Genomic DNA, 27966 nt, shown 5'->3' with positions numbered 1-27966 from the left:
TTTCTTTTTTTTTTTTTTTTTTTGAGACAGAGTCTCACTTTGTTACCCGGGCTAGAGTGAGTGCCGTGGCATCAGCCTAGCTCACAGCAACCTCAGACTCCTGGGCTTAAGCGATCCTACTGCCTCAGCCTCCCTAGTAGCTGGGACTACAGGCATGAGCCACCATGCCCGGCTAATTTTTTTGTATATATATTTTTTAGTTGGCCAGATAATTTCTTTCTATTTTTAGTAGAGACGGGGTCTCACTCTTGCTCAGGCTGGTCTCGAACTCCTGACCTCGAGCGATCCACCCGCCTCGGCCTCCCAGAGCTAGGATTACAGGCGTGAGCCACCGCGCCCGGCCATGTTTTTCTTTTATTTGTTTTCTTCTGGGGAGTAGGGATGGGGAAAGTAAAATGTGGCTGAGTACGAGTGGACAGAGCCACTTAAAAGTGAGGGTTAATAAAAAAAGATTTTCAAGAAAGTCTCACTGCAAGTGGGAATATAAAATGAAATGGACACATATAATTAATTTATGATAATAGATACCATTTAAGTAACAATGCTTTTCAGAATGTGTAACATGAAATTTATATTTAACTATGTAAGGACTGTACAGAATAGATAGGAATGGGGAAAATGCCATCATTTCACCTATTTATTAGAAGATGAAGGTGCTCATATTCCACAATTACTTCTAAATTAAGACTACTAAAATTACATTTCCATATAAAAAAAATTAAGAGTTACTGTTTTCACTTTGAATAAGGAACAAATATTAATAAATACTTATGCCATAATTGCCCTATTCTGAATTCTTAGTTTTGGTGGGGAAAAAACTGCACAACTAAAATTCAATAGAAAGCTTCACAGCTACAAGAAAAAAAAATTACAGACTGTTCAATTCTACTGGCTGAAAAGAGATCTAGGACAAAGGAAACACTTCATGTTATTTTGCATTTATTAAACACTTATCCACATTTCCCAGGAAATATTTGTAAATTGTCATTTACCTGAAAGGAAAAAAGTATTAACTACTCCAATTGCCTGGGAAATTAATAACCAGAAAAAGGGGGGGGAGTAGGTAATGGCTAAAAGCAGGTCACCAAAATGACATCCATAGGTAAGATGAGATATTTAAGACAGTATAAGGCTATCGATAACCTATAAATTTCTAGAGCTGTGAGGAGTTTTCAATCTAAAACGCCTTCAATCATATAAAAGAGAAAACTACACAGACATTTTTAAATTAACAAAGCCCAAGGGAGAATTTATGTCTAAAGAGTTATAAAAAAGGAGTGAGATAGCATGTGGTTAAGTTACAGTTCCAAGTATCCAGTGTAGAGTTACAGATCCACAAAAAATGCTGGGGAAGTACTTCTCAGTTTCCACAACTATAAAATGAAAAGGAACTAAAGATTCCACAGTCCTGTTCAGCTTTAACATTCTATAAGCCTCTGCTAGTGCTCAGAAAATAATAACATACAATTCAATACTTTAATCTTGTTCTGCATTAATTTTAATTCAGGATAATCTTCTCAAATTATAGCTTAACCTCTAATGTCATCTTTTTTATCCTAATGAAGTAACTCAACTATAAACAGTCCATTACAAAGCAGTCCCTTATATTTCAAAACCATAAGTAATCATGAACTATTTTATCTAACTGGTAAGTCAGAAAATTGAAGAAACACACTGAATATTGTGAAACAAAACATCACATCTAATGCTGTATGCATTTTGATCCACATAAAGAAATTAAGCTACATTGTTAAGAATAAATTTGAGGAATTTCAAAGCCACTGACTTAAGTCATATTCACTATTGGTAGGAATGAAAATTTATAAAATCATTCTGGAAGGGCAAGCACTATCAAAATATAAAACAACTCAATAAAGAAACTAAGGAAGTCAGAGTTAAGAGATCAGGGCTGGCTGGGTGCAGTGGCTCACACCTGTAATCCTAGCACTTTGGGTGGCCAAGAACCCAGCCTTGAGCAAGAGCAAGACCCTGTCTCTACAAAAAATATAAAAACTAGCTGGGTATGGTGGCTGAGGCAGGAGGAATGCTTAAGCCAAGGAGTTTGAGGTTGCAGTGAGCTATGATGATGCACTCTAGCCTGGGAGACAGAGCAAGACCCTGTCTCAAAAAATAAAATAAAATAAAAAGGATCAGGGTTTTTTACCAACTCTTCCCACATAGTTGCAACTGTTAATAATTTACATCAATGCTAAACTCTACCTACTCCCAAATTTTTCAAGATCAGGGTTCTGATTTGTAGGAGAAAGAAAATAAACACCCGTTTCCCAAATTTCAACTAAAGTAATACAGGAGTTAAAGAAGGGCAATATATTAGATTCTTTTTTTTTTTTTGAGACAGAATCTCACTCTGTTGCCCTGGGTAGAGTGCAGTAGTGTCATCATACCTCATTGCAACCTCCAACTCCTGGGCTCAAGCGGTCCTCCTGCCTCAGCCTCCCAAGCAGCTGGGACTATAGGCGTGAAACGACACCTGGTTAATTTTTTCTATTTTTAGTAGAGATGGGTCTCACTCTTGCTCAGGTTGGTCCGGAACTCCTGGTCTCAAGCAATCCCCCCATCTCGGCCTCCCAGAGTGCTAGGATTATAAGTGGGAACCACTGCGCCTGGCCTAGATTCTTGATAGTATCCAAGAAATACATTTTCCTTATAAACTCTCTATTAGAATCTACTCTGTTGATGATTTATACATTAAATTTAAAGTACTGGCTTCAAGGGATAATGGTAGGCTTGGCCCAAATACTGGAGGAATTCATTCATTTTTTGAAAACAGTATTTTACCTATTAGGTAAAACAGGAAACAAAAACTAAAAATGCCCTTAAATACTGCTTTGCATAATTTAAAATTCATTTTTCTTTACACAGCCCACATTCTTGCTGCCCAGAAAGGAGTCATCTTCCTTTGGCATCTATTAGAACCATGTACATGACAGGATACCTAGGTACAGAGGTAATTATAGACAGGGGTCAACAACTATGGCCCAGGGGCCACATACCTGTTTTTGTACTGCCCACAAGAAAAGCTTTTACGTTTTTAAATGATTGAAAAATATTTCTTGACACATTAAAATCATACAAAAATCCAATTTCAGTGTCCATAAATAATATTTCATTAGAACAGACACATGCATCTATCTACATACAGTCTATGGCTACTTCTGTGCTACAATGGCAAAGTTGAATAGTGTTGAAAGAGACGATATGGCTACAAAGCCCAAAATATTTACTATCTGGCCCATTATACAAAATATTCTCTGACCTCTATTATAATTCATTGAGAGAAAGAAAAGTCTTCAAAAGTTATATAAATAAAAGCAAGAAATTGATGTAATTTACTGTCATCATAAGAGACTACTTCAATGCTTCATGTTTTATCATTTCAGGTACAATTGATTTTTCAAAGTACTATTCAATAACTTTAAAATAATCCTTGTATAAAATATCTCATGTACTTAAAGTATATAAATCCTGGAATAAACAAATATAGCCTCCACTGAGAAACATGAAGATCAAAGAAGCAAAATAATAATATAATATACTTAATGATGCCAGGAAAAAGGGACCAAAACAGGCTTCTGTTACAAGCAGAATCTTCTAAATTCACTCATTAGAAAGGGATGTGTATGTATGTGTTTTCTCTTGATATTTACCATGTACAAAACAGTGAGAATCCAGTGATGACTAAGACAAAGTTCTTAGATTCAAAGGAAACAGATACTAAGGAATTAACCACAAAATTAATTTTTTAATTACAATAGCTATAAATGCTATACTGTACTACTAATAGTACAGAAATGACATATAGTCAAGGGGTTCTGACTTTGTGTGTGAGGATTTTTTTTGAGGAAGCAACATTTAGGCTGAATTTCAAAGAATCAATGTGAATGCAGGGATGTGGGAGGAAGTGTAGGAAGAAGCACTGCAGGCAGAAGGAACAGCATGTATGAAGGCTCTAAAAGGAAGAGTATTATGTGATCAACCAGCTTGTGTGAGAGGGTAAGAGGAATGTAAAAATAGCTGGGGAATTTGATGTGAAATGAGGCAGGCAGGGGTAAGACCAGACAGAACCTTACAGGCCACACCAAAGGTTTTGGTCTTTATCCCCAGAGCAATGGGAAGCCAGGGACAGGTTTTAAGCAGTATTGTGAAATAATCAGATTTTATTTTTATTTTAAAAAGATAATTCTGAATACTGCAAGGAAAATGAACCAGAGTGAAGGAAGAGTAGTTACAAGGAAATGATTTATATGGTTATTGCAGTAGTCCAAGGGAAATCATTTTGGTGGTAATAACGGGGGGAGGGTGAGACTGAATTTTACCTAAATGTAGGAGGTACTATGACAGGACTTGGTAAGTGACTAGAGATGGTAGGGAGGGGATTAATGAGGAGGAGAGGAGTAAAAAGAAAGACATTAGGTTTCTGAGATGTGTGCCAGTCACTAAGACAGGGAACATTAAGGAGACAACAGGTTTTGAGGGTCAAGTGGTATGGGAAAGGAAGACCATGAACTCAAGTTTTGAGTGTGAAGTGCTTATGAGACACTTAAGTGTAGAGATCAAGGAGAAAGCTGAATGTAATCTGAAGCTCCAAAGAGTTGTTACTTATAACAATATATGGAATGACATAATGAATACCTCCTTTAATACAAGGGTAATAATGCACAATAAATAATGACCACAGGAATAATTTAATAGTAACAATAAATAACACATCAAATTCTAATGCCAGAATCATAGGATGTAAGAATTGTAGGCCGGGCGCAGTGGCTCACGCCTGTAATCCTAGCACTCTGGGAGGCCGAGGCGGGTGGATCGCTCGAGGTCAGGAGACCAAGACCAGCCTGAGCAAGAGCGAGATCCCATCTCTACTAAAAATAGAAACAAATTATCTGGCCAACTAAAAATATATAGAAAAAAATTAGCCGGGCATGGTGGCGCATGCCTCTAGTCCCAGCTACTCGGGAGGCTGAGGCAGGAGGATCGCTTGAGCCCAGGAGTTTGAGGTTGCTGTGAGCTAGGCTGACGCCACGGCACTCACTCTAGCCCGGGCAACAGAGCGAGACTCTGTCTCAAAAAAAAAAAAAAAGAATTGTAATAGGCATCAACCACATAGATCAGTTCTTTAATTCTTTCTATACTTTTCCAAGGAAGCTACTACTTCTAGTCAAAAATCTTAGGTGACATGAAGTCACTGTTTTCAATGGTGGAGCCCACTTCAGGTTTAGACAGATCTAATCATTATTAAGTTTAAGTGTTTTCATCCATTGATCTTAGTTCTTGGTGGCTCTGAAACAAAAATCTCATTCCTTCCACACAAGAGCCTAGCACACACTTTAAACTAATGATAAGTATTTGCTGACTATCTTACTAAGCACAATACATTAAACTATGTTCTGGGAGTACAGTGCTGAATAAGACGTGGTGCTCCTTGTATCCATGGAACTGATATTCTAGAGGTAAAGACAGACAATAAACCAGAAAATAACATGTTATGTGAGGCAGAGGTTAATACTATGAATAAAATATGAATAAAATTAAACAAGGGTGACTGCCAAGAGAGTAAGGAGCATAGAAGTATTACTACAGAGTGGTCAGACGTTGCTTTCCTAAGAAAGTGCTATAGAGGCAGACTTGGAATGTGGAAGAACATCTGAGACAGAAGGAAGAGTAAACAGAGTAAAAGCCCGAGGGTAGAAGCAAGCTTGGAAAGGAGATCAGCAGCAATGCAGTGTAGTAAAGAAGTAGAAGGGACGACTCATGTACCCAGAAATGAAATGATACATGACTTCATGTGGACCTCCAAAATTCTATGAATATGGACTTTTGTACATTTTAGTCACCAGTAGAGAGACACTGGATAATTCTTACTGGGGATGGGATGTGATCTGATATATGTTTTAAAAATATACTCGGCTCACTGTGGCTGTTGCGTAAAAAAACAGAGAGAGGAGAGGCAAGACAGAACTAGTGAGATGAGGGAGGAAGTTACTATTGTCTAGGAGAGAGATCAAAGTGGCTTAGACTACAATAGCAGTGAAGGTGGTGAGAATAGGTCAAAAAGGACTTGCTGATATAATATTTGTGGAGACTGATGTAAAGAAGGTTTAAAGATGACTCCTATGTTTAGCACATATGCAACTAGGGTAGACTGCAGTATAATTTACAAAAGGGAATCAAGGGGAGCACACCAAACACCTGAAGAAATAGTTTATAACATAGGGTTCACACACTCAATCCCTTCAGAAACCAATAGGTGACCTAAATATATAAGCAAAAGAGTAAAACAATAATAGAAAAAGGTAACAAACGAGAGAATTTACATGTGGGCTAACGGCATTCAGATAGATGAATTTTTTTTCTTTGAATGCTAATCTGACAAAATATACAACTGCAATAGACAGAACATCCTCCTTCAAAACAAGGGAAGTATGCCAAGGTGTCAGGAATGATGAAGGGAAACCCAGACACTCTAGATAAAAGCTTTAAAGTAAAGTAGAGGACTTAGGAAAATGATTTTAAAGTTCTTCTGGAGAAGGGAAGAAATGAAAAAACGTGGAAAATTCAAACACAAGAATAAGGTGGATGGAATTCTCTCTAAAATGTACTATAAGTTATAATATTTAAGAAGGTATAATAATCATATTAAAATAGATCAACGGAAGAGTCATAAACAAACCCAGGTATATATAATAATTTAGTAAATGATTAAAAGATCTCAAAACAAGAAAGCAATGACAAACTATTTCATAAACAACAGTGAAACCAGACAAATCATTTGGCACAATCCAAACCTCACTATATCAAAATAAAGTCCACAGAAATCAAACATAAAAGCAAAATAACCAAACCATGTAAGTGCTAGAAGAAAATATATGTGAACAGTTTTATTATCTTGGATGAAAAAGGCTTTCAAAGTCCCAAATCATAAATTATTTAGGAAAAGACCGAAATTTGTAAATAAAAAAATTCTAAAACTTCTATGTAACAGAAGGCACAATCAATAAAGTTAAAACACAATCATCAAACAAGAAAAAAACGTTAAGATGCTAAAGAGATTCCTTTAACATGTAAAGAACTCTTATAAATCTGTTGGACAGGCTGTGTGCGGTGGCTCATGCCTATAATCCTAACACTTTGGGAGGCTGAGGTGGGAAGATCACTTGAGCTTAAGTTTGAGACCAGCCTGAGCAAGAGCAAGACCCCATCTCTACTAAAAAAAATAGAAAAATTATCTAGGCATTGTGGCACACGCCTGTAGTCCCACCTACTCAAGAGGCTGAGGCAGGAGGATTGCTTGAGCCTAGGAGTTTGAGGTTGCAGTTAGCTATGATAATGCCACTGCACTCTACGTGGGGTGACTGAGTGAGACTGTCTCAAAAAAAAATTAATAAAAATAAAAAAAAAAAATCTGTTGGACAAAAACCATTACCCCCAAAGATATGTGTACAAAAGAAATAAGTAGATAATTCATACACACACACACAACCAGTGAACATAAAAAAATTCTTAACTTCACAGATCAATACATAAAAATTAAATAAGATTTTTTAATCTGTCAGATAAGCAGTGATATAAGGAAAAGGATATTCTCTTATACTGCTGGTAACAAATTAACAGGTATATTTCTGGAGGATAGAAAATGACAACACAGTAACCTAAAAATAAGTACCCAAAGTAGTTCATCACAGCATTGTTAATATAGTGACAAACAGAAGACAATATGAATATCCATCAACTAAAAACTAGTACATCAAAACAAAGTGCCATGTAGCCACTTTAATATACCTAAAGTCAAATATGAACATTTCTGAATGATCACTGAAAAAATGCTAGTTACAAAATGGCTTGTGTAAACCCAAATATATTAACTTATATGTATGGGGATGTGTATATGTATACATACACTAAAAGATGTCTGAAAAAGATATTTACCCAAAAGTTAACAATGGTTAACACTTGGTAACAAGATTTAGGGTTACAATGTCTTTGTTTACTACTCTTTTCCAATGAAAATTTATCATTTGTACACAAATAAAAATAGTTACTTTAATTTTAAAAATATATTTTAACTAACAGATAAAAGATTAAACCTGATGGTTTCTTGTGATCTCTTACAATACTCCCGGTGATCCCTTACAACCATAAACACCATAGTTGCCAGATGATTACAAGTTTCAATACCATTGCTCAATGTCTGACTAGAAGTAGACTGCAGGGATAGAAGTGTTACACAAAAAGTCCGAGTCACACTTTCTTTAAAATTGGGGTTCTGATTCAGAACATCTAAGGTAAAATTATGCCACTATAAAAAGCAAAGGTTTTCATATAATTTGATGAAGAATTATGAAAATAAATTGTTCAAGTAAGAAGAAAGACACAAAATTTAACTTTACTAATGTATCTCATAAATGGATTTTTTTTTCTTTTGGAGACAGAATCTTGTTCCATTGCCCAGACTGGAGTGCAGTGGTACAATCATACTTCACTGTAACCTCAAACTCCTGGGCTCAGGTGGATTTTTATTGGGAAACCCAAACAACTTAAAACATACTTGTTCCACTGGCTTCCAAAAGAAGTTAAGGTATCTAAAAAGTGGCCTTAAATCAAATTTTCTTTTCTTGCTTGCTTTAGGAAATTCCTACAGGCACTGAAGCTAAAGAATCTCAGATGTATTAAAAAATTAGGACTTTTTTTTAGAAAATTCTATTGGAGACACATCTGATGAAATAAATAACCCTGCTCTACAACCCAAAGTAGAAATCTCTCATTGTCAGTGTACAAATTCTTTTTTTGTTTGTTTGTTTTTTGAGGCAGAGTCTCACTCTGTCACCTGGGCTAGGGTGCAGTGGCATCATCACAGCTCACTGCAACCTCAAACTCTTGGGCTTAAGCGATCCTCCTGCCTCAGCTCCCTGAGTAGCTGGGACTATAGGTGTGTGCCACCATGCCCGGCTAATTTTTTTATTTTTTGTAGAGACAAGAGTCTTGCTCTCGCTCAGGCTGGTCTTGAACTCCTGGCCTCAAGCAATCTTCCCACCTCAGCCTCCCAAAGTGCTAGGATTATGGTGTGAGCCACCGTACCCAGCCACAAATTCATTTTTTAAAAAAAGTACTGATGCATAATAGATATACATACTTTTGGGGTACATGTGAAAATTTAATACATTCATATAATTTATAAAGATCAAATCAGTGTACGTGAGATATCCATCACCATAAATATCTGTCTTTATGTTAGAAGCATTCGAATTCTTCTCTTCTAGCTATTTTGGAATGCACAAGAGATTACTATAAACTATAGTCACCTTAGTGATCTATCAAACACTACGTCTTATTTCTTCTATCAAACCATATATTCAAATTCATTTTAAATTATGGAACAGCTTAATAAGCAAGGGTCTCTGTTCATCATGACAACTCATTTAAAAACTCTTGAGTGGGCCAGGCACAGGGGCTCATACTTCTCCACAAAAAATTTAAGAAACTTATCCAATTGTGGTGGCATGTGCCTGTTGTTCCAGCTACTCGGGAGGCTGAAGCAAGAGGATCGCTTGAACCCAGGAGATCAAAAGTTGCAGCGAGCTATGATCACAATACTGCACACTCCAGAGTCTGGGTGACAGAGTGAGACCTTGTCTCAAAACAAACAAACAAACAAACAAATCACTACACTCTGCAAGAATACACTCCAGCTTACATACCTATTTAAAGTCTACAAGGCTTTCCATACATTATTGAAAAGTACCATTTTTAAGTCAAAGGAAATTGACTAATAATGATAAATTATTTTATTAAAGATAAAGATCAATGTGATTTAATTTGATAACCACTATCTTTACTGCAAACACCAATAAAACAAAACCTTACCAATCGGATTCAAAGTAAAGAATATTAATTTATTGGTGCCTAAGACTGAGATGACAAAATGAAATTTTTTTTTTTTTTTTGAGACAGAGTCTCACTCTGTTGCCCGGGCTAGAGTGAGTGCCATGGCGTCAGCCTAGCTCACAGCAACCTCAGACTCCTGGGCTTAAGCGATCCTACTGCCTCAGCCTCCTGAGTAGCTGGGACTACAGGCATGTGCCACCATGCCTGGCTAATTTTTTGTATATATATATTTTTAGTTGGCCAGATAATTTCTTTCTATTTTTAGTAGAGACGGGGTCTCACTCTTGCTCAGGCTGGTCTCGAACTCCTGACCTTGAGCGATCCACCCGCCTTGGCCTCCCAGAGTGCTAGGATTACAGGCGTGAGCCACCGCGCCCGGCCGACAAAATGAAATTTTAAAAGATTAGATTTGTTTACATTACACTGTTATCTGCCTCAAATTATTTATGTAGGAACTAAACTACTTACTATGTCTACTTATAATATGAATAATATTACCTAATGTTTAGACTTAACTTTAGGAAACTATTAGTGCTAAACCATAAAATGAATTACAGTTGACCCTTGAACAACATTGGGGTTAGCGACGGTGATGTCCACACAGTCAAAAATCTGTATATAACTGCTGACTCCCCCAAAACTACTGATAGTATACTGTTGACTGGAAGCCTCACTGATAACATAAACTGTCAATTAACACATATTTTATATGTTATATGTATTATATATTGTATTCTTACAATAAAGTAAGCTAGAAGAAAGAAAATGTTACCGAGAAAATCACAAGGAAAATACATTTATCATACTCAACTGTATTTATCAATATCGTAAGATTAAGTTGTCTATTCACAAGATGAATCATCTGTCTAAAACGGCAGGCAACCAACTAGCTGCAGTCCTCAATCTCCGGCACCTATCATGCAATTCAACTTTTTCTCATAATGTCATGACTTTTCTCTGCTTCTTGGGAGCACTGCCAGAATCACTGGTAGCACTTCGTATGGGTCCCATGTTGTATTCAAGTTTTACAGTCATGTACTAAACACGATGAAAAATATACAAGAATCACGAGAAATCAGTTTTCACTGTGATGCACAATTTATTGGAGCAATGAACTGTTCATGTGGAGATGATCAGCATCACAGTGTTTTAAGCAGATATTCGCAACACTAGAGCTCACTGAAATAGCAACAGGAGGTGGCTACAAAGTAGTACAGTATGTACTATAATTAATTTTAGGCAGTTATGATTTAATACTGCATCTTTATTTTAACTGCAAATGGTACTATGTATGCTTTGTAAGTGTGTGTCCAAGTTTTAATAAATTTTAACTTTTTGTAATGGACTTGTGTGTATTTTATGATAAAATAGACTAGTATCTACATTTATTTTATGCACTCATGACATACCTAATATTTTCCTAATTGCTTTGATATTTCTATGCTACATGGTTCGTCTGTAAGTTTTTTCAAATTGTGAAACTGTTGCTATCCCTCCAAAATTTTCCTATATATATTTATTGAAAAAAATCCTCATATAAATAGACATGCATAGTTAAAACCCATGTTGTTCAAGGGTCAACTGTAATTAACAAATGGTCACAGATTTTAAGGTTTCCAGGTATCAATTTTATAAGCAGCTCTACAAAAGACAAAATAACCTTGCTGATTTTGATAATTTTCCCAAATGACAGGAGAGGCTATAACTTTCCCAAAATATGCCATCAATCAATCATTTCCAACTCTTTATCTAGCTGCCCCTATGCCCTGTGGCTTAGGACTCTCTCCCCAAGTTATAACTGTTTCACTATAGGATTAATTCTAAAAAGAGAGAGAGAGAAAAAAAAAGAGGGTTGGGAGAAAAACAAAGGTATATAGTTCACTTTTTAAAAAATTAAATAATTTTTATACACCACCCATCCCTCTGGAAGTAGACAATTTGGAAGTCTTGCCTGCACAGGATCGTGTGTTTGTTTTTACCCTATATAGGGTCCCCATGAAGACTAGTGGGCAGCTAGCACATTTCTTAATACAAGACTGTTTCTTGTGCCTTATTGTCATCATCAACAGCTGAGAGATTTTATGCTGCAGGAAAGCAACCATATTTCCCCTTCTTTCCCACTTTAATATTTAAGAACTGAGGAGAAAAAAATAGGGATTTTAAGAGCTTAATGTTTTGATCCGAGGTCGTTAATCCAAGTGACAAGAGCAGAAACCAGCAGCAAGTTTTCCAGGGCTGACGTCCACCTGTGCACCCACATCTAATGCACTGTGCTAGTCCATATGGGCACATGGATATACACACGCATATTTTCTAAACATGTGAGGTATAAACTCTTCAAGAGTTATCCCAGAGATAATTTTAAAACTTAGGAAGAAGGATGGTTTCAAATTCCATCTACTACTTCTCTTGAGGGCAAAAACAACAGCAGCAAAAACCTGGTTTTCCTCTCCATTCTCCTCACATAAAACCAATGCACTTTCCCTCGATTAACTTTTAGCTTGTGTCATAAATCTCTTTAATACAGTTGCTTCCTCACCATTCAGTTTTTAGGTCTGACGTAAGTTATGTGATACCCAATTGTACCCTTTTACCTTTGGCCTAGATAAAACATCCCCTCTGTGTGGCGGCTTATGAGAGAGATCACTTGTTCCTCATCTCAAAATCAACACATCCCACAGCTGCTGACCCAGATAAGACCTGATTGTTCATACCAAAGTCATGTAAATAAGCTCCCCCTTCAAAGTGTTTTCTTCAAACTAGCCAATACACAATGCTTGTGGGAAAGCCTAAGGGATGAGGACCTTAAGAAAAACAGTCCCACAGGTTCTCTCTCTCCCCACACCATCCCCACTCTGGTAAGGTCCACCCTGCCTCCCTTTGGCACCCCTGACACCTCTGGGATCTGTAAGTGTAAATGTTTTCTGTTTCATGCATTTTGGCTTCACTTCCTCCTCGTGTTTTAGCTGACCAACACACCCAAACCTAAATTTTCCCTGGTCAAGGCTTTCCTAGAGAGTGGTTATCTTGGTTTATGTCCACTCTTGACAGAGAAATCTCAGGACCAAATTAGAAAAAAATCGCAAGAGCTTGATTGCTTGTCAAAATCAAACTGATTATATCGCTCCCTTAAACCTTCCCCATGGATACTCTATGTTATGTTTTACTATGTGTACAGGTACTTAAACTTAAAGAGTCACCCTTGACTCTCCCCTCTCTGTTACGTCAGGGGAAGCTTACATTCTGTTTACCTGGACAGTACTGGTTTATGCCTGCTATATCAGTGTAACGATTAATGGCATCACCAGTCATTCCCCAAACTGCCTCAATTTAGATGATAAATTATATGGTCATCCTTTTGGTTAGTAACTAATGGCTGAAAATCTCTCCAAGTAGCTTCCTCTCATTCAACTGACTTACTAATCTTATCACTTGAAATATGACAATAGCCTCCCTTCATCTAATTTCCCATTTTTGCACATGCTGTTCCTCTGCCTTCTCCCTCTTTCCATTTTGTGAACACTGATCTGGGAACTCAGATCACATAGCATCTCTACTGTGAATCCTTCCCAGATTTTTCTAGTCATTCTCTGTGCCTCCTAAAATAGTACTTACTACTACTACCAGGTAACATTTATTGAATGCTAATTATGCATCAGACCCTAAGCTTAAATAATTTTAAGTATTTTATCTCATTTCCCCATAACTCCCTATGATAGGTTTTGCTCTTTATTAAGAAATGTAGATGCTAAGGCTCTGCAAGAAAGTAATCTGGCAAAAGTTACAAAACAAAGTAGTAGAACTGAGACTTGAAACCTGGTATGTCTGATTCCAAGCCAAAGTTAAGCCAAAGTTTTAAACCTCTCCCCTGTTCTACCTCATCTATACCACCATTAATGGGTCTCTGTGATCTGACACTTTGGAGTCTGTGCTGCAATTCCGCTCTATTTGGTCACCTCTGTGCTTTTGTGACTCTCTGAATACACTGTACAGGAGAACCAGTCAGGTCTAAGTAACAAGTCCTCTATGTTAAAGAGACTGGGATTACTTCGGTGATAGGGAAAGGCTTTGCCAGCCACAGCACACGCAATTGAGTCCAGCTCAAAGCAGGTAACCTGTAAGCCAAAAAGTATTAATACTACAGTATTTACTCTTTAATCTTAAATTCTGAAGTAGAGAGCTATCTCGTCTGCAGTATTCTAACCAGAACATGGTCTAGGATTTATCTGAAATTATGCCGAAACTGCAAACTAGTAGCCCTTAGGTTAAAGCTAAGGAGTTTTCTTTGGCTGGCATAGTGCTATCTGCTAATAGAATTACAGTTGCCAATATTTGAAACTTACAGTCTTTTTTTTAAACATAACTAAAGACTTCACCATCTTCTGAAACATTAGGTCAACATTTCTACACAATATAACAATCAGGCAGCAACGATCATCTTCCCTTAACCAGGAACATGTTCTTCCATTCTCTATGTGCACCATTTTCTATGATTTTCCTGTAAATGAGGTCAAATGTCAGTTGCCATCAACATGCTTGTGCTATTTTCTTAAGAGAAAAATGAAATATTTCTAGTATGTATATCTATGTTAAAGAGCTTTTTCTTCATTCCCTGAAATTGATGCATTTGAATTTAAATGCAAACCATCTAATAAAATAAACTTATGTTTCACAGACAGTATTACACTTCACAAAAAGAACTACCAACATTACAACTATTGACTAATGGCCTTAATCAGCTGAAAGTGTACATTCAGTGTGCTTCATAATTACGGAGACATGTATACTTATATTCAGGCCTATAGTCCCTGGGGAAACATAGAGAGCAAAAGGATTTCTGTGGCTAAGGACAGAGGGATACCAGAAGAGGGCTGCGATCAAGCTTAGAAGTTTAAAGAAAAACAAATACACCCCACAGGAAACTGAAATGCAAAGACATATATATGTTGAAGCTGAGAATTTAAACACAAACCAACAAAGGGTTGTCAACTATCTGGCTTGACAGTAATAACACTTTAATTAATGTTTGAAAATACAGACTAAAATTTGACTGCCCTGATCAACTAATCCCAAATTTTTGCTATAGAATACGCTGACTGTTAACCATATATGTAGACTGTTTCAGTCTGGAAATTTTGCTTGTCTGATGATTACTTCCAGGGAGGACACCAAATATAAGGCCTTCTTAATCAACCTAAACCTGGAATGTCCCTGAGGGAATAAAGGGGAATGGTGAAGAATTCTATACCAATCATTAATACGACCTTACAACTCACTTATATCTAGATAGGCACATACACTCATCTGGCTAACAAAAGACTGAGATAAAAGTCACCTAGAGACCACCATTTCCTTGTGAAAACACATACAACAAAGGACCAAAGTGTAGGCTTTCTCAAATTCACAGAGTTAAGAGGCTCTAAATTCACCCCAAGGTTTAGGAAACTTTTTTTTTCTTTTAAAGAAATGGGTCTTGCTCTGTCACCCAGTATTGTGCAGATCCATGATCATAGCTCACTACAACCTCAAACGTTCAGGTGATCCTTCTACCTCAGCCTCCTCAGTCGCTGGGGCTATTTAGTGCATGCCACCATACTTGGCTTCTTTTTAAAAAATATTTTGTACCTAGCACTCTGGGAGGCCAAGGCGGAAGAACTGCTTGAGGTCAGGAGTTCAGGACCAGCCTGAGCAAAAGTGAGACCCTGTCTCTACTAAAAATAGAAAAATTAGCCAGGTGTGGTGGCACATGCCTGTAGTTCTAGCTACCTGGAAGGCTGAGGTAGGAGGCTTACCTGAGCCCAGGAGTTTGAGGTTGCTGTGAGCTTGGCTGACGCCATGGCACTCTAGCCCAAGTGACAGAGTGAGACTCTGTCTCAAAATAAATAAATAAATAATATTTTGTAGAGACGGGGTTTCGCTGTGTCAACAGGCTGGTCTTGAACTCCGGGCCTCAAGCAATCCTCCCACCTTAGCCTCCCAAAGTACTTGCATTACATGAGAGAGCTACCAGAACATTTTTAAGAACTTTTTTTTACCCCATACTATTAAAATCAAATCAACAGTCTATCATTCTGAAATACCTTATATTTGATCATCTATATGACTTGTTGTTTGTAAACTGGGCTCTGAGGAATACCTCACCATCATAAAAGAAGAAAGCAAGAAGCCCCCTACTCTTTGGTAACCTTGCTTTTATCTGTTTTTACATGCTAGACTCTCAATTTAGAAAATTTTTTTGTTTGCCCAAGCTTGGCTCAAGTGATCCTCCTATCTCAGCCTCCTGAGCAGCTAGGACTACAGGCTCATGCCACCATGCCTGGCTTCACAAGATCTGAAAATCACTTGTCTCCGAATCATTTATCAAAATTTAAAGTGACCTAGTTATGAAATAAAAATTCTGTCAAATTTGTGGAATTCCGATGTCTACTATAGTTCACTAAACTCCAGCTCCTCCTAGAATGTCTTCAATTCTAAAAGAAAGTAAAATCTTAGGAGACTATGATAACCACATTCTTCACTAGGAACAAAAACATGCATAACTGACAGAATTTACTAATAACCCTTGTAAATATTAAAGGCCTTTCATATCCATGGGTTCCATGTCCACAGATTCAACCAAGGTCAGATCAAAAATATTTGAGAAAAAAAAAATAACAATACAACAATAACTTACACATAAGAAATCAATACAGTATAACAGCTATGTACATTGTGTTCAGTATTACAAGTAATCTAGAGATGATTTAAAGTATATGGAAGGAAGTATATAAATTATATGCAAATACTGTGCCATTTTATAGACGAGACTTGAGTATCCTTGGATTTTGGTATTCATGGGAGTAGGGGAGGGTATCTTTGAACCAATCCCCTATGGATACCAAGAGATAACTGTAATTAAAGAAGATGCTCTTCACTGAAGAAGCTCATTTATACAGTTCTAAAAGGTGATAAGTATATCCTAATATGCTCTCAATAACACAGGCAACAGGCAATCATCTCAAGCAACAGTGCTTGGTAAAAATGTTTAAACTTTCATCCTTAATGTTGAAACTAACAAAGAGGTCAGCATTTATTCTCAAGGTACCATGGTGAAAACATAAAATACTCATTTAATGATGAAGTTTCCATAGGAATGCAGCTCCTTTTGATATCATGCAATAGTTCATTAGGAAGAATGGCAGCAGCTGTGCTCTGAATGTGAAGACAATACACAGAAATATAACAAATAAAAATTTCGAGTTATAATAATTTGCAAAGAGAAACAACATGTCTGTTTAAATACCATTTAGATATTCGAGGCTATGAGACAACTGATGAAAACGGAAAGTACAGAAATTGGCTATTAGGAAAAAGAAGAGTTCAGCAGAAGTTAGTGAACAAATAAACACCATCATCCATCGTAGCTCACTCTGGCTTACCTGAGGAGGAGTAGGTGTGGATGTGGGCCTCCCTATGGGTGGAGTAGGATTTCTGCTGCCACCTCCAGACATAATCTCCTCTGTTATGTCTTTACCTCCCTGGTTTGGATCCCGAATTCTTATCTACAAGGTTAAATAAAATACCATACGTACAGATGGGTGTTTAGGAGGCAGATTTATAGATACATGATGAGAGTTAAAGGTGTGAAATGGGAAACCTGTCAAATACCAAGGGTGATAATCACCACATTTGACTTTATTTTAATCATAGATCCATATGGAGTCATTCAAATAAATTTAGGCCATTAGCTTTGACATGAACTCATCAGAATAAGAAGCTAAAATGAATCCTGGATGGCTGGATTTCTAGGTCAAAAAGGCAAACTATTTATGTTTGTTTTATATGAATTATCAGATTGATTTTATTTATAATGCTTAACATAAGTTTCATAAAATAGTTTTAGGCCGGGAGCGGTGGCTCACGCCTGTAATCCTAGCACTCTGGGAGGCTGAGGCGGGCGGATCACTCGAGGTCAGGAGTTCGAGACCAGCCTGAGCAAGAGCGAGACCCCATCTCTACTAAAAATAGAAACAAATTATCTGGCCAACTAAAAATATATATAGAAAAAAATTAGCTGGGCATGGTGGCGCATGCTTGTAGTCCCAGCTACTCGGGAGGCTGAGGCAGTAGGATTGCTTGAGCCCAGGAGTTTGAGGTTGCTGTGAGCTAGGCTGACGCCACGACACTCACTCTAGCCCGGGCAACAGAGCAAGACTCTGTCTCAAAAAATAGTTTTAAGATATGGAAGTTACCGTGTAGAACAAAGTTTTAAATGCCCTAAATGGTTCTTTGAAGTTCTCTAACAAAATGAAAAATATACATATCCTATGACATAGGAACTGGAATTTATCCTGCAAACAACCTTATATACGTAGCAGAAACATCCTAGAAGCCAATCAGTAATAGAATAGTTCAAAAATTATCTTACATATTTACAATTAAATACCAAACAGCCGGTAAAAAAAATGAGGCAGACCTACATGTACTGATACAGAATGATCATCAAGATATACTGGTAGGTGAAAAAATGTAATTTGCAGAACAGTGTGTTGGACTTAGTTTAATTTTTTTAAAGGCTACCTATCCTTACAGATATCAGTGGGGATGGTGCTATAATGGAGATGGAGTACCCAGGTCTAGGCATGCCACGCTGAGACAGGGCTGAGACATGAAGGGCCCCCTGTTGTTTATTACCACCATATGATAATCAAGGAATTCACTAATAAAACCACCTAGATCTGGAAACTTTTAGGGGAGATCATAAGATTTCTAATTATCAGCTATTCTTTCAGGTATGGATATATTTCTAAAACATTAAGTATAGCTTTGCTTCATTTATTCAACTTTCTTCTTCAGTAATGTCTATTACTATAATATTATCTTCCATTTTCATTATCTCATTTATTAATTTTTCTACATTCTGAGAGTGTTGTTCTCCAACTTCTACCATGATGATTCAACATTTCCAAAGCATAGTACCTTGATTGTAGTGTCATGACACACTGACATGCCCTGTTTTTTATGACATGTACATAAGTAACTTGTTTCTCATAATAAAGTACTAGTTTTGGACCTCATTAATTTTAATTAAATTAGACTACTTTAAGAATATTGCTATCAAGTCACTCCCACCTATCTTATCTGTGTGACTGGAAGTGTGCAAGAGTCTCCCTTGATTATAAACACCACCCTTTCAGTGTGTTTTGATGGATAAGAGATCACAAGCCACTCTTCTATAAAATGATCTCCAATTTAAATTTTATATTACTACACTGTTAATTCTCTTGGACTTGCCTTATTAGACAAAGACAAAGCCTCTGTAACTTATTAAAAACAATTAGAATACATTTTCTAAATTCTACTTTGTTTTCTAAAATAAATCTACAAGGTCTATCCGGAAAGTATCCAGCCATTGTTAACATAACGAGAACGGTTTGTGTGACATCGATGTAACCTGGCAGCCAAGGAGAGTGGACTGTAATGCACATGAGTGAACAATGATAACTTCACTGTACTAGTCAGTGGGGTGCTAGACGCTGTTCAGTGAGCATCTGCACTATGCAGCCGTCGCATTCAACATGACTGAGTGAGTAACGAATCTGTATCAAATTTTGCATTAAGGTTGAACATTCCTCCACGGAAACTATTCGGATGATTCAGAAGGCTTTCAGGGATGATACAAAGAGTATAGCATAAATAAAAGTGTGGCACAAATGCTTCAAAGATGGATGAGAATCTGCTGAAAGTGATCCATGTTCTGGAAGGCCTGCAACAAGCAGAACATCTCAGAATGTTGAACGTGTACGGGTTGCAATCAACAAAGATCAGCGACTGATGGTGCAAGAACTAGAAGCTCATCTGGGGATTCCAAAAACTACTGTGTCCGAGGTTTTGACTCAGGTTCTTGGTATGAAATGCGTCATGGCAAAATGTGTTTCACAGCTTCTGCTACCAGAGCAAAAGGAACATCATGCTGCATTTGCTAATGACTTGTTCCAAACTGCTACTAATGAACCAGATTTCCTCAAGAAGGTCATAACCGGAGATGAATCGTGGGTCTATGGCTATGATCTGGAAACAAAGGCCCAGTCATCCCAAAGGAAGTTGCCTGGTTCTCCACACCAAGAGAAGGCGCACCAAAGTTGCAGCAAGATCAAGACCATGTTAACTGTCTTTTCTGATGGGGAAGGTGTTGTCCATCACAAGTACGCTCCTCCAGGCCAAACAATTAATAAAGAGTAGTACCTCAATATTCTTCATTGGTTGAGAGATGCAATGTGACGAAAATGGCCACAGCTATGGACAACTGGTGATTGGCAGCTTAATCACAACACGCCTGCCCATGTATCACCTCTCGTGCAGAGTTTTTTGGCGAAACATCAAATCACCCAGGTGTCTCAGGCCCCCTACAGCCCAGATTTGTCGCCCTGTGTCTTCTGGCTTTTCCCAAAACTAAAATCACCTTTGAAAAGAGAAGAGATTTCAGACTGTTGATGAGATTCAGGAAAATACAGGCAGCTGATGGCGATTCCAACACAGGATTCTGCAGAGTGTTTTGAACAGTGGAAGAGACACTGGAAGAACTGTGTGAGGTCCTAAGGTAGATACTTTGAAGGGGACTGAGGCATCATTGTCCTATGTACAATATTTCTTGCTATCTTCTTCAGTAAATGTCTCCATTTTTCATATTACATGGTTAGATACTTTGTGTACAGACCTTGTATTTCAAAGGAAGCATTTTTCTTCCTGTCCTTAATACTTTAGCCCTTTTCCTCTTTTGCTATTACTTTCTTTTGTCAGCCAGCTTGTAGTTAAATGGAAAGCTGATTAGGACTGGTGTTAAAGAAGAGTCAGTATATGAGAACTGAGCTCAAATTCCTCCCACTGAGTGAGAACTTGGTACATTAGACTCTCCCAGTTCTAAAGCTTTAGTGCATGTCGTCATGTAGCACACCTAGCTCAGTGAACGGTAGAGTCTGATATTGTGCAAATGGTATGTATAACTTCTAGTTATATACTCATACCAATCCTCCGGGTCTTGTGGTAGGAACATAAGGGAAGAAGAAAGAAATGGCAAAGTCATTCATTAACTGAGATAAATAATGATTCGGTAAACTTATTTGATAAGTAAACAGACTTTCAAATTTAAAATAAGAAAAACTAATAAACATCTCTTACAGTTTTTTTCTCTCTCTTGGCTGGAGGGGGCTGTTGCTGCGTAGGCACTATGATAGGTGCTGACTGATATACTGGCTGACTTGGGTAAAAAGGCGTTCCTAAAGAATTAGAAAACAACAGAAAGAGGCACTCAGTTATTTTGTCAAACACTATAGGACTATCAATGGTACTGTGTCTCTGGACAATCCCTTAAAAAAGATTAAAAACAAAAACACTAAATATTCTTCTTAATTATCTCTTCCTACTAGCTATCCTCCAGTTACTAAAGTGGTCAAGAAATTATTCCCAAAATATTTGATGCCTTCAAATATTCACAAACATCCAAAATGAAAACAACTAGATACCTAACTCCTACAGATTTATACCAGCTATCTTTGAAACACAACTCAAACTGGGCATGGTGGTGCATACCTGTAGTCCCAGCTACTCAAGAGGCTGAGGCAGGAAGATTGCTTCAGCCCAAAAGTTTAAGACTACAGTAAGCTATGATCATGTCACTGTACTCCAGCCAGGGGGACAGAAGAAGACACCATCTCAAACAAAACAAAACAAAACAAAACAACGCAACCCACAACACAGTAAGCCAGATGTGGTGGCATGCGCCTTTAGTCCCAGCTATTCAGGAGGGTAAGGCAGGAGGATCGCTTGGGTCCAGGACACACACACACACACACACACACACACACACACACACACACAAACACACACCCACACACCCATGCTATAGCACTGCTTTTAAAAAATATTCTGGGGCCCAGTACCTGCAACAGTGACTCTCACACAAGGGTCTGTGTATGTATTTGGGTTTGATCAGGGAAAGGAGGGAATATATCTGATCATCTTGGGAACTGGGGGGTAGTCTAATTCTTTTCCTTACTTACAGAGGACCATTGCCATAGGGAGCTACTATTAAGGATTAGCAATGTCCTAACCTTGGCTGGAAAAAGGCTGAGAACAAGTAGCCTAAAAGATAAATCCAGATACTAAGAATCCAGGCTCCAAATTACATTTTCTACCATTTTTGAATCCCACACCTTTGCTCTAGCTATAACTTACTCCTAACTCCTATTCCCTGACTGCATCAAACTCTTCAACTTTGTTGATGCCTTTGACTATACTGCCCATCTGCCTGAAATTATCTTCTTCTTCCCACTCCTTATACTCCCAATTAACTATTTTTAACTTTCAAAACTTAGGCTATTGCTACAATTCCTGTCAAATCAGAGTGCGTAGAGTACAGGCAGTGAGAAAGGGTCAGATCTATAGGCTCTACCTTAAAAATATCCAGTATTTGATCCCTTCTCCTGATGTTTTGAAGATAGAACCTATAGGTATGCTGATGAACTGGATGTTGGTGTGAGAGAAAGATGACTCAAAAGTATGAAGGTTTTTTGCCTGAGGAAGTGGAAGAATAGAGGCACTATTTACTAAGATGAGGAAAACTGGAGGAATAGAATTACAAGCAAAAAATCCAGAGTTCAATTTTAGACATGTAAAGTCTAAGATGGTTATTAGACCTTCAAATAGAGATATCAAGCAGATTAAAAAAAAAAAAAAAGATACAAATCTGGAGTCAGAGGATAGGTATGAGCTAGAGTTATGCATTTTATGCATTTTCAAATTAGTGAAATAGGAACAATATTTAACCCAAAAGACTGGATTACTCAGGAAATAAGTACACATAGAAAAGCAGTCCAATGATTAAATCCTGGGGCATTCGATCTTTGTTAGTGATAACAGATATGAGGAAAAACCCAGCAAAGGAAATGAAAAGGAAAACCAAGGCATTGATTAAACTGAAGAAAATTGTTAACGAGTCTGCTATGTCAAATGGTGCTGAGAGGTCAACTAAGATTTGTCAAAGTAAAAATCACTGGTGACTCTGGCAAAAGCCATTTGGGCAGAGAGATGGATGCTATGCACCGTGATTTGAAGTGGGTTCAATAGTGAAAGAGAAGAAAGAAAATGAAGACAGTCAGTATAAATAACTAGTGTTTTTTTTTTTTTTTTTTAAGTTTTCCTGTAAAAGGGAAGCAGAAAAATAGGGCTATAGCTGGATAAGAATGTGGAGGCAGAAAAAACCTTTTTTAAAAACATGGGAATGAAATAGTATGCTGTATGCTGATGGCACTAATCCAGCAGAAGAAGGAAAAAAAGGGGGGGTGGGCAAGACAGAAGAGAACTGCCAGAGTAATGGCCTCAAATGGGTACAGGATGGTATAGAGTACACACATGAAGGACTAGCCTTCCATAGGGGCATGGATAATTGATTCATAGTAACAAGAAGGAAAGAAATATGTATGAAGGTTGTTAATAAAGGTAAAATCCTTGGTACTAAGTAAACAGTCAAATAATATTGGCTCTATTGTAATCGTCATCAACAGCCCTACCATTACCATAATGATTTTCACATACAAATACATTAGAAACAGTATGTTTTGCAGTACCAGAATTCTGCAGGTATCAATCAGGCATCTGGTGAATCAGATTTGGAAAAGACCTAAGCAGAGGTCATAACTAAGATTTCAGTAAGTTCAATGTAAAGAGATCAAAAAATCTCAGTCATCCTCTAGCAGTGAGTGAACTATTGTCAAAGCAGAGCTCAAATTAGGGATTCTGTGGTATCCTATTATGTCATTAGCTAAGAAATTAACTCAGAAAACAAACCCTGAAAATTGGTTTCAAATGCTGCTTGATAAGCAACATAATCTTGCTCACCTTGTGATTTTTTTCAAGGTAAGGGAAATAAGATCCAAAAGGTGAACCATCTCCTTTAAAAAAAAGTAAAAAAGATTCTTCTCATGAAACATTTTTGAGTCAACAAGAATGAGGAAGCTGGCATATCACATACATCCAATAAACAGCTGCTGAATAAACCTGGCAGAATAGGATAATCTCAATATAGCAGGATTAAACACAAATAATAAAATATTAAGTCGTCTTCTTAACTGTGGGCCCCAGCAGAGTGAAAATCTGTGCTACCAAACAATGGTTTTCTTTTACACACGAATTTGACATCATATATAGTCAGGGACATTTTAAGAAACATTTTTTTAATTATATTAAAAATGTGGGCCAGGTGGGGTGGCTCACACCTGTAATCCTAGCATTTTAGAAGGCCGAGGTGGACAGGTTGCTTGATTGACCCCAGGAGTTTGAGACCAGCCTAAGCAACACAGCTAGATCTTGTTTCTAAAAAAAAATACAAAAATTAGCAGGGCATGGTGGCATGCACCTGTTAGTCCCAACTACTCAGGAGGATTGCTTGAGACCAGGAGTTCAAGGTCACAGTGAGCTATGGCCACTGCACTTTAGCCTGGGTGACAAAGTTCAGACCCTGTCTCTATTTAAAAAAAATAAAAGTGAACAACTTTTACATACCATTTATCAATTAAGCAAGGTAGTTACTTAATGTCTCTGACCTTGGGTTTCTTATGCATGGAATGAAGTAGGTCTATCTAATCAGGGGTCTGTCAATTACAGTCTAAGAGCCAACTCAGCCTACCATCATTTATTTTTTAAATAAAATTTTATTGGAAGACACCCATGTACAATAGTTATCTACTGTCTATGGCTGCTTTTACACTACAATGGCAGAGTTGAATAGTTGCAACAGAGACCACAGGACCTGCAAAGCTTAAGCTATTTACCATCTGGCCCTTCTCTTTTATAGAAAAAGTTTGCTGATCCCAGTTAATAGATTGGTGGTTCCGAAGCCCCAGTCTATATAAAAAGCATCAATGACGTATGGCGAAATTTGGACAATAATAACCATGGAATAAATATACACATATAAAGGTTTACCAGTTTGAAATTTTTATAGAGGACTGTTCCTATTTTGAAATTATTCTGGTACTACTCTTTGGTTAAAATATCCTTTCTATATGAAATGATACTGACAATAAATGGCAGTTTTCTTTAAAGGTCTTATTGGCAAAATTAAAAATGTAACAGTCGTGTGTGTTTCCTCCTTCCTTTTACTTTAATTTTTATTCATTTTATTTGCCTATGATATTGAAAGATCTGGGAACCACTAGTATAGCTGTTTATTTAGATAACTTCTCATTGGTAGGCCGGGCACGGTGGCTCACACCTGTAATCCTAGCACTCTGGGAGGCTGAGGCAGGAGGATCACTTGAGCCTCAGGAGTTCGAGACCAGCTTGAGCAACAGCGAGACCCCATCTCTACTAAAAATAGAAAGAAATTAGCCAAACAACTAAAAATAGAAAAAATTAGCCAGGCATGGTGGCGCCTGCCTGTAGTCCCAGCTACCAGGGAGGCTGAGGCAAGAGGATCACTTGAGCCCAGGAGTTTGAGGTTGCTGTGAGCTAGGCTGATACCACAGCACTCTAGCCCAGGCAAGAGAGTGAGATCCCACCTCAAAACAAACAAACAAACAAAAAACTTCTCATTGGTAAAACCCAAGCACGAATATTAAACAAATGTATTATAAGATCCTGAAAGGCAAGAAGAATATCTTACATCTGTATTCCACAAAATACCTGACATAATGTCTTATACATTGTACATCTTCTAAAAAAAAACATTCAAAACCTTGAATTGTCCATAGAAACAATGATAAACACACTGGCTAAATATTCAGGTCAGCACAGAAAAATCAATTTATCCCATAGTATACCCAGGACAATAATAATGTCAGCATATAACCACATCACCAAATACAATAATGCCTCTCCACATAACACCACGGAACAAGGACTCCCTGAGCTCTTATGAGCTGAATGATATATCCAGTAACCAAAGAGACTCAGGAAAAGAGTGAAAAGAAGATAATGGGGTGGGGGAAGTGATATGGTAGAGTAAGAAAAAAGGGAAGTATACTGGTTTGAGGCAAGGGTGAATGGAACCTTTTACCACTGTAAATTCTCAATCATTTTCTTTTCTTTACCAACATTACCACCACCACTAAGCAAAACCTAAATTTTCTCTCTTGAGCCATAACTCCCCAAGGTTTGCCTGGAAAACAATTTCAGTCTCCTTCAGGCATCTTTCTAATGTTTAATAACAAGCACCAAAATGTTTAAGAAACACTGATGGGGAAAAACACTGAAAACTTTACATTGAGCAAACACTATTATTAGTTATTTTTCCTCAAAACTGTAGAAACACTGCAAGAATTATTATACTTTACCAGAATTCCATGATATTGGTTACAGAACTTAAGTGAAGATAAAAATATTCTTTGACAATCATTATTCAACAGTTAAACTGAGTACAGGAATAAAATGGTAGTATGCTGGAGTGAACCATAAAGGTAAGAATGCAGAGCTAGGAACTCTGGAGAAAAGAACACTCAACTCACAAACTCAAGCAGTAGGGCAAGAAGGAACAAATCCCAGGATTCATTCCATGCCAGTTCTGCCAGATGATGGTCCTCTGCCCTAGAACAGAGGATTTCTACATCAGAACACATAATTATGATCCTATTCCCCACACCCACCTCTAACCTGAACCAAGATTAGGACAGGAGAGGTGGTAAAGGAAAGAGGAGGCATCTAGTTCAGATGGAAATGAAGAATTGGGAGTGGAAAGGTAGAGGAGAGATTCCAAAAAGAAGGACTAGGACTGGAAATGTTCATTTATGGCTTCTAGACCACAGACCAGGACAGCTGCCCTAAGACAGTATAGCTGAAGGACCTATAATGGAGGAGAACTATTGGACCAGAACTTTAATTTTGATAAAAGGCTATTAACTAGTAACAAACTTTAAAGCTAAAATATCTGTCCAAATGACGAAAATAATCTAAACTTCCATCAATAGAGAACTGGATAAATAAATTATGATTCATTTCAAAAATGGAATAGTACATAGCTTTTAAAAGAAATGAGAGAAATTCTATAGATATGAAAGATGTCCATGAACATACTGTGAGATGAACAACAAAAAAAAAACCCCAGAAGTTTTAGAACATTTTAAATAGTATATGCCCATTTGAGTTAAAAATTGTTTAAATATAAATAAAATAGATATCAAACTATTAAATGTTATTTCTTTAAAGGGTGGGAAGGGAGAGAAACTATTTCAACTTTATGTACTTTATATTATTTGAATTTTTATGATTAACTTGGTTACTTTCATAATAAAATATCTTTTTTTTTTGAGTATTTTTTTTTTTTTGGTCTTTTTTGTGATTTTTTGTTTACGGAGACGGGGTCTCACTGCGCTCGGGCTGGTGTCCAACCGCCGAGCTACAGCTATCCGCCCGCCGCCTCAGCCTCCCAAGAAGCTGGGACTACAGGCGTGAGCCACCGCACCCATAAAATATCTTAAGATCATTTTTCTAATATTAAGGAAACTAGGGAAATGCTGTTTTAATATAGATGATAATCTGCCCACTCCACGGCTAATGGAGCTGCAAAATTTACTGGGGAAAGCCAGGTGCAATGGCTCATGCCTACAATCCCAACTGCTCAGAAGGCTGAGAAGGATGATCACTTGAGGCCAGGAGGTTAAGACCAGTCTGGACAACATAGAGAGATCCTGTCTCTTAAAAAATTTTTTAATTAAAAAATAAAATAAAATAATTTACTGGAGAAGAAAGAATATCTATCAAAGCAAATAGACATCAATAATACCTGAGGTACAACTACACCTCAACATACTGCATTTTTTACAAAAATGAACAAAAATGATATATATCTAACGAAATAAAGCCCAAATGCTATATAATATTGTATATTTGAATCCACAAATTATTTTCCTTCTAATAAACTCATTTACATTGTTTCTATACATACTGCAGCAGTAGTATTAAGAGCAATAAGGAGAGCTGCCAGACTTAAGAATTTTAATGATGACATTTTCTGAGTCAAAATGTGATTTGCGTAATTTCTAAGTAAACAGCAGCCTAGAATTCAGTGAGACACCTTTAAAAAAGAAT

The 27966-nt window shown here is 37.3% G+C and overlaps 1 protein-coding gene across 12 annotated transcripts in view; it reads right to left on the bottom strand.

The window, feature by feature from the left end:
• Positions 1-27966, bottom strand: part of EIF4G3 (eukaryotic translation initiation factor 4 gamma 3) — a 321219-nt gene that overhangs the window by 124248 nt on the left and 169005 nt on the right. For all 12 annotated transcript variants that reach the window (XM_045548492.1, XM_045548497.1, XM_045548500.1 and 9 more), the window contains 2 exons: positions 21064-21161; positions 17325-17447 (listed from right to left, as the gene is read on the bottom strand). In XM_045548492.1, coding sequence (XP_045404448.1) covers positions 17325-17447; positions 21064-21161 — 221 coding nt within the window. The remainder of the gene's footprint in view (positions 1-17324; positions 17448-21063; positions 21162-27966) is intronic.

This window comes from Lemur catta, chromosome 3 (assembly GCF_020740605.2).
Source record: "Lemur catta isolate mLemCat1 chromosome 3, mLemCat1.pri, whole genome shotgun sequence".
Taxonomy (NCBI): Eukaryota; Metazoa; Chordata; class Mammalia; order Primates; family Lemuridae; genus Lemur; species Lemur catta.
This window is presented reverse-complemented; position numbering and strand designations above follow the sequence as displayed.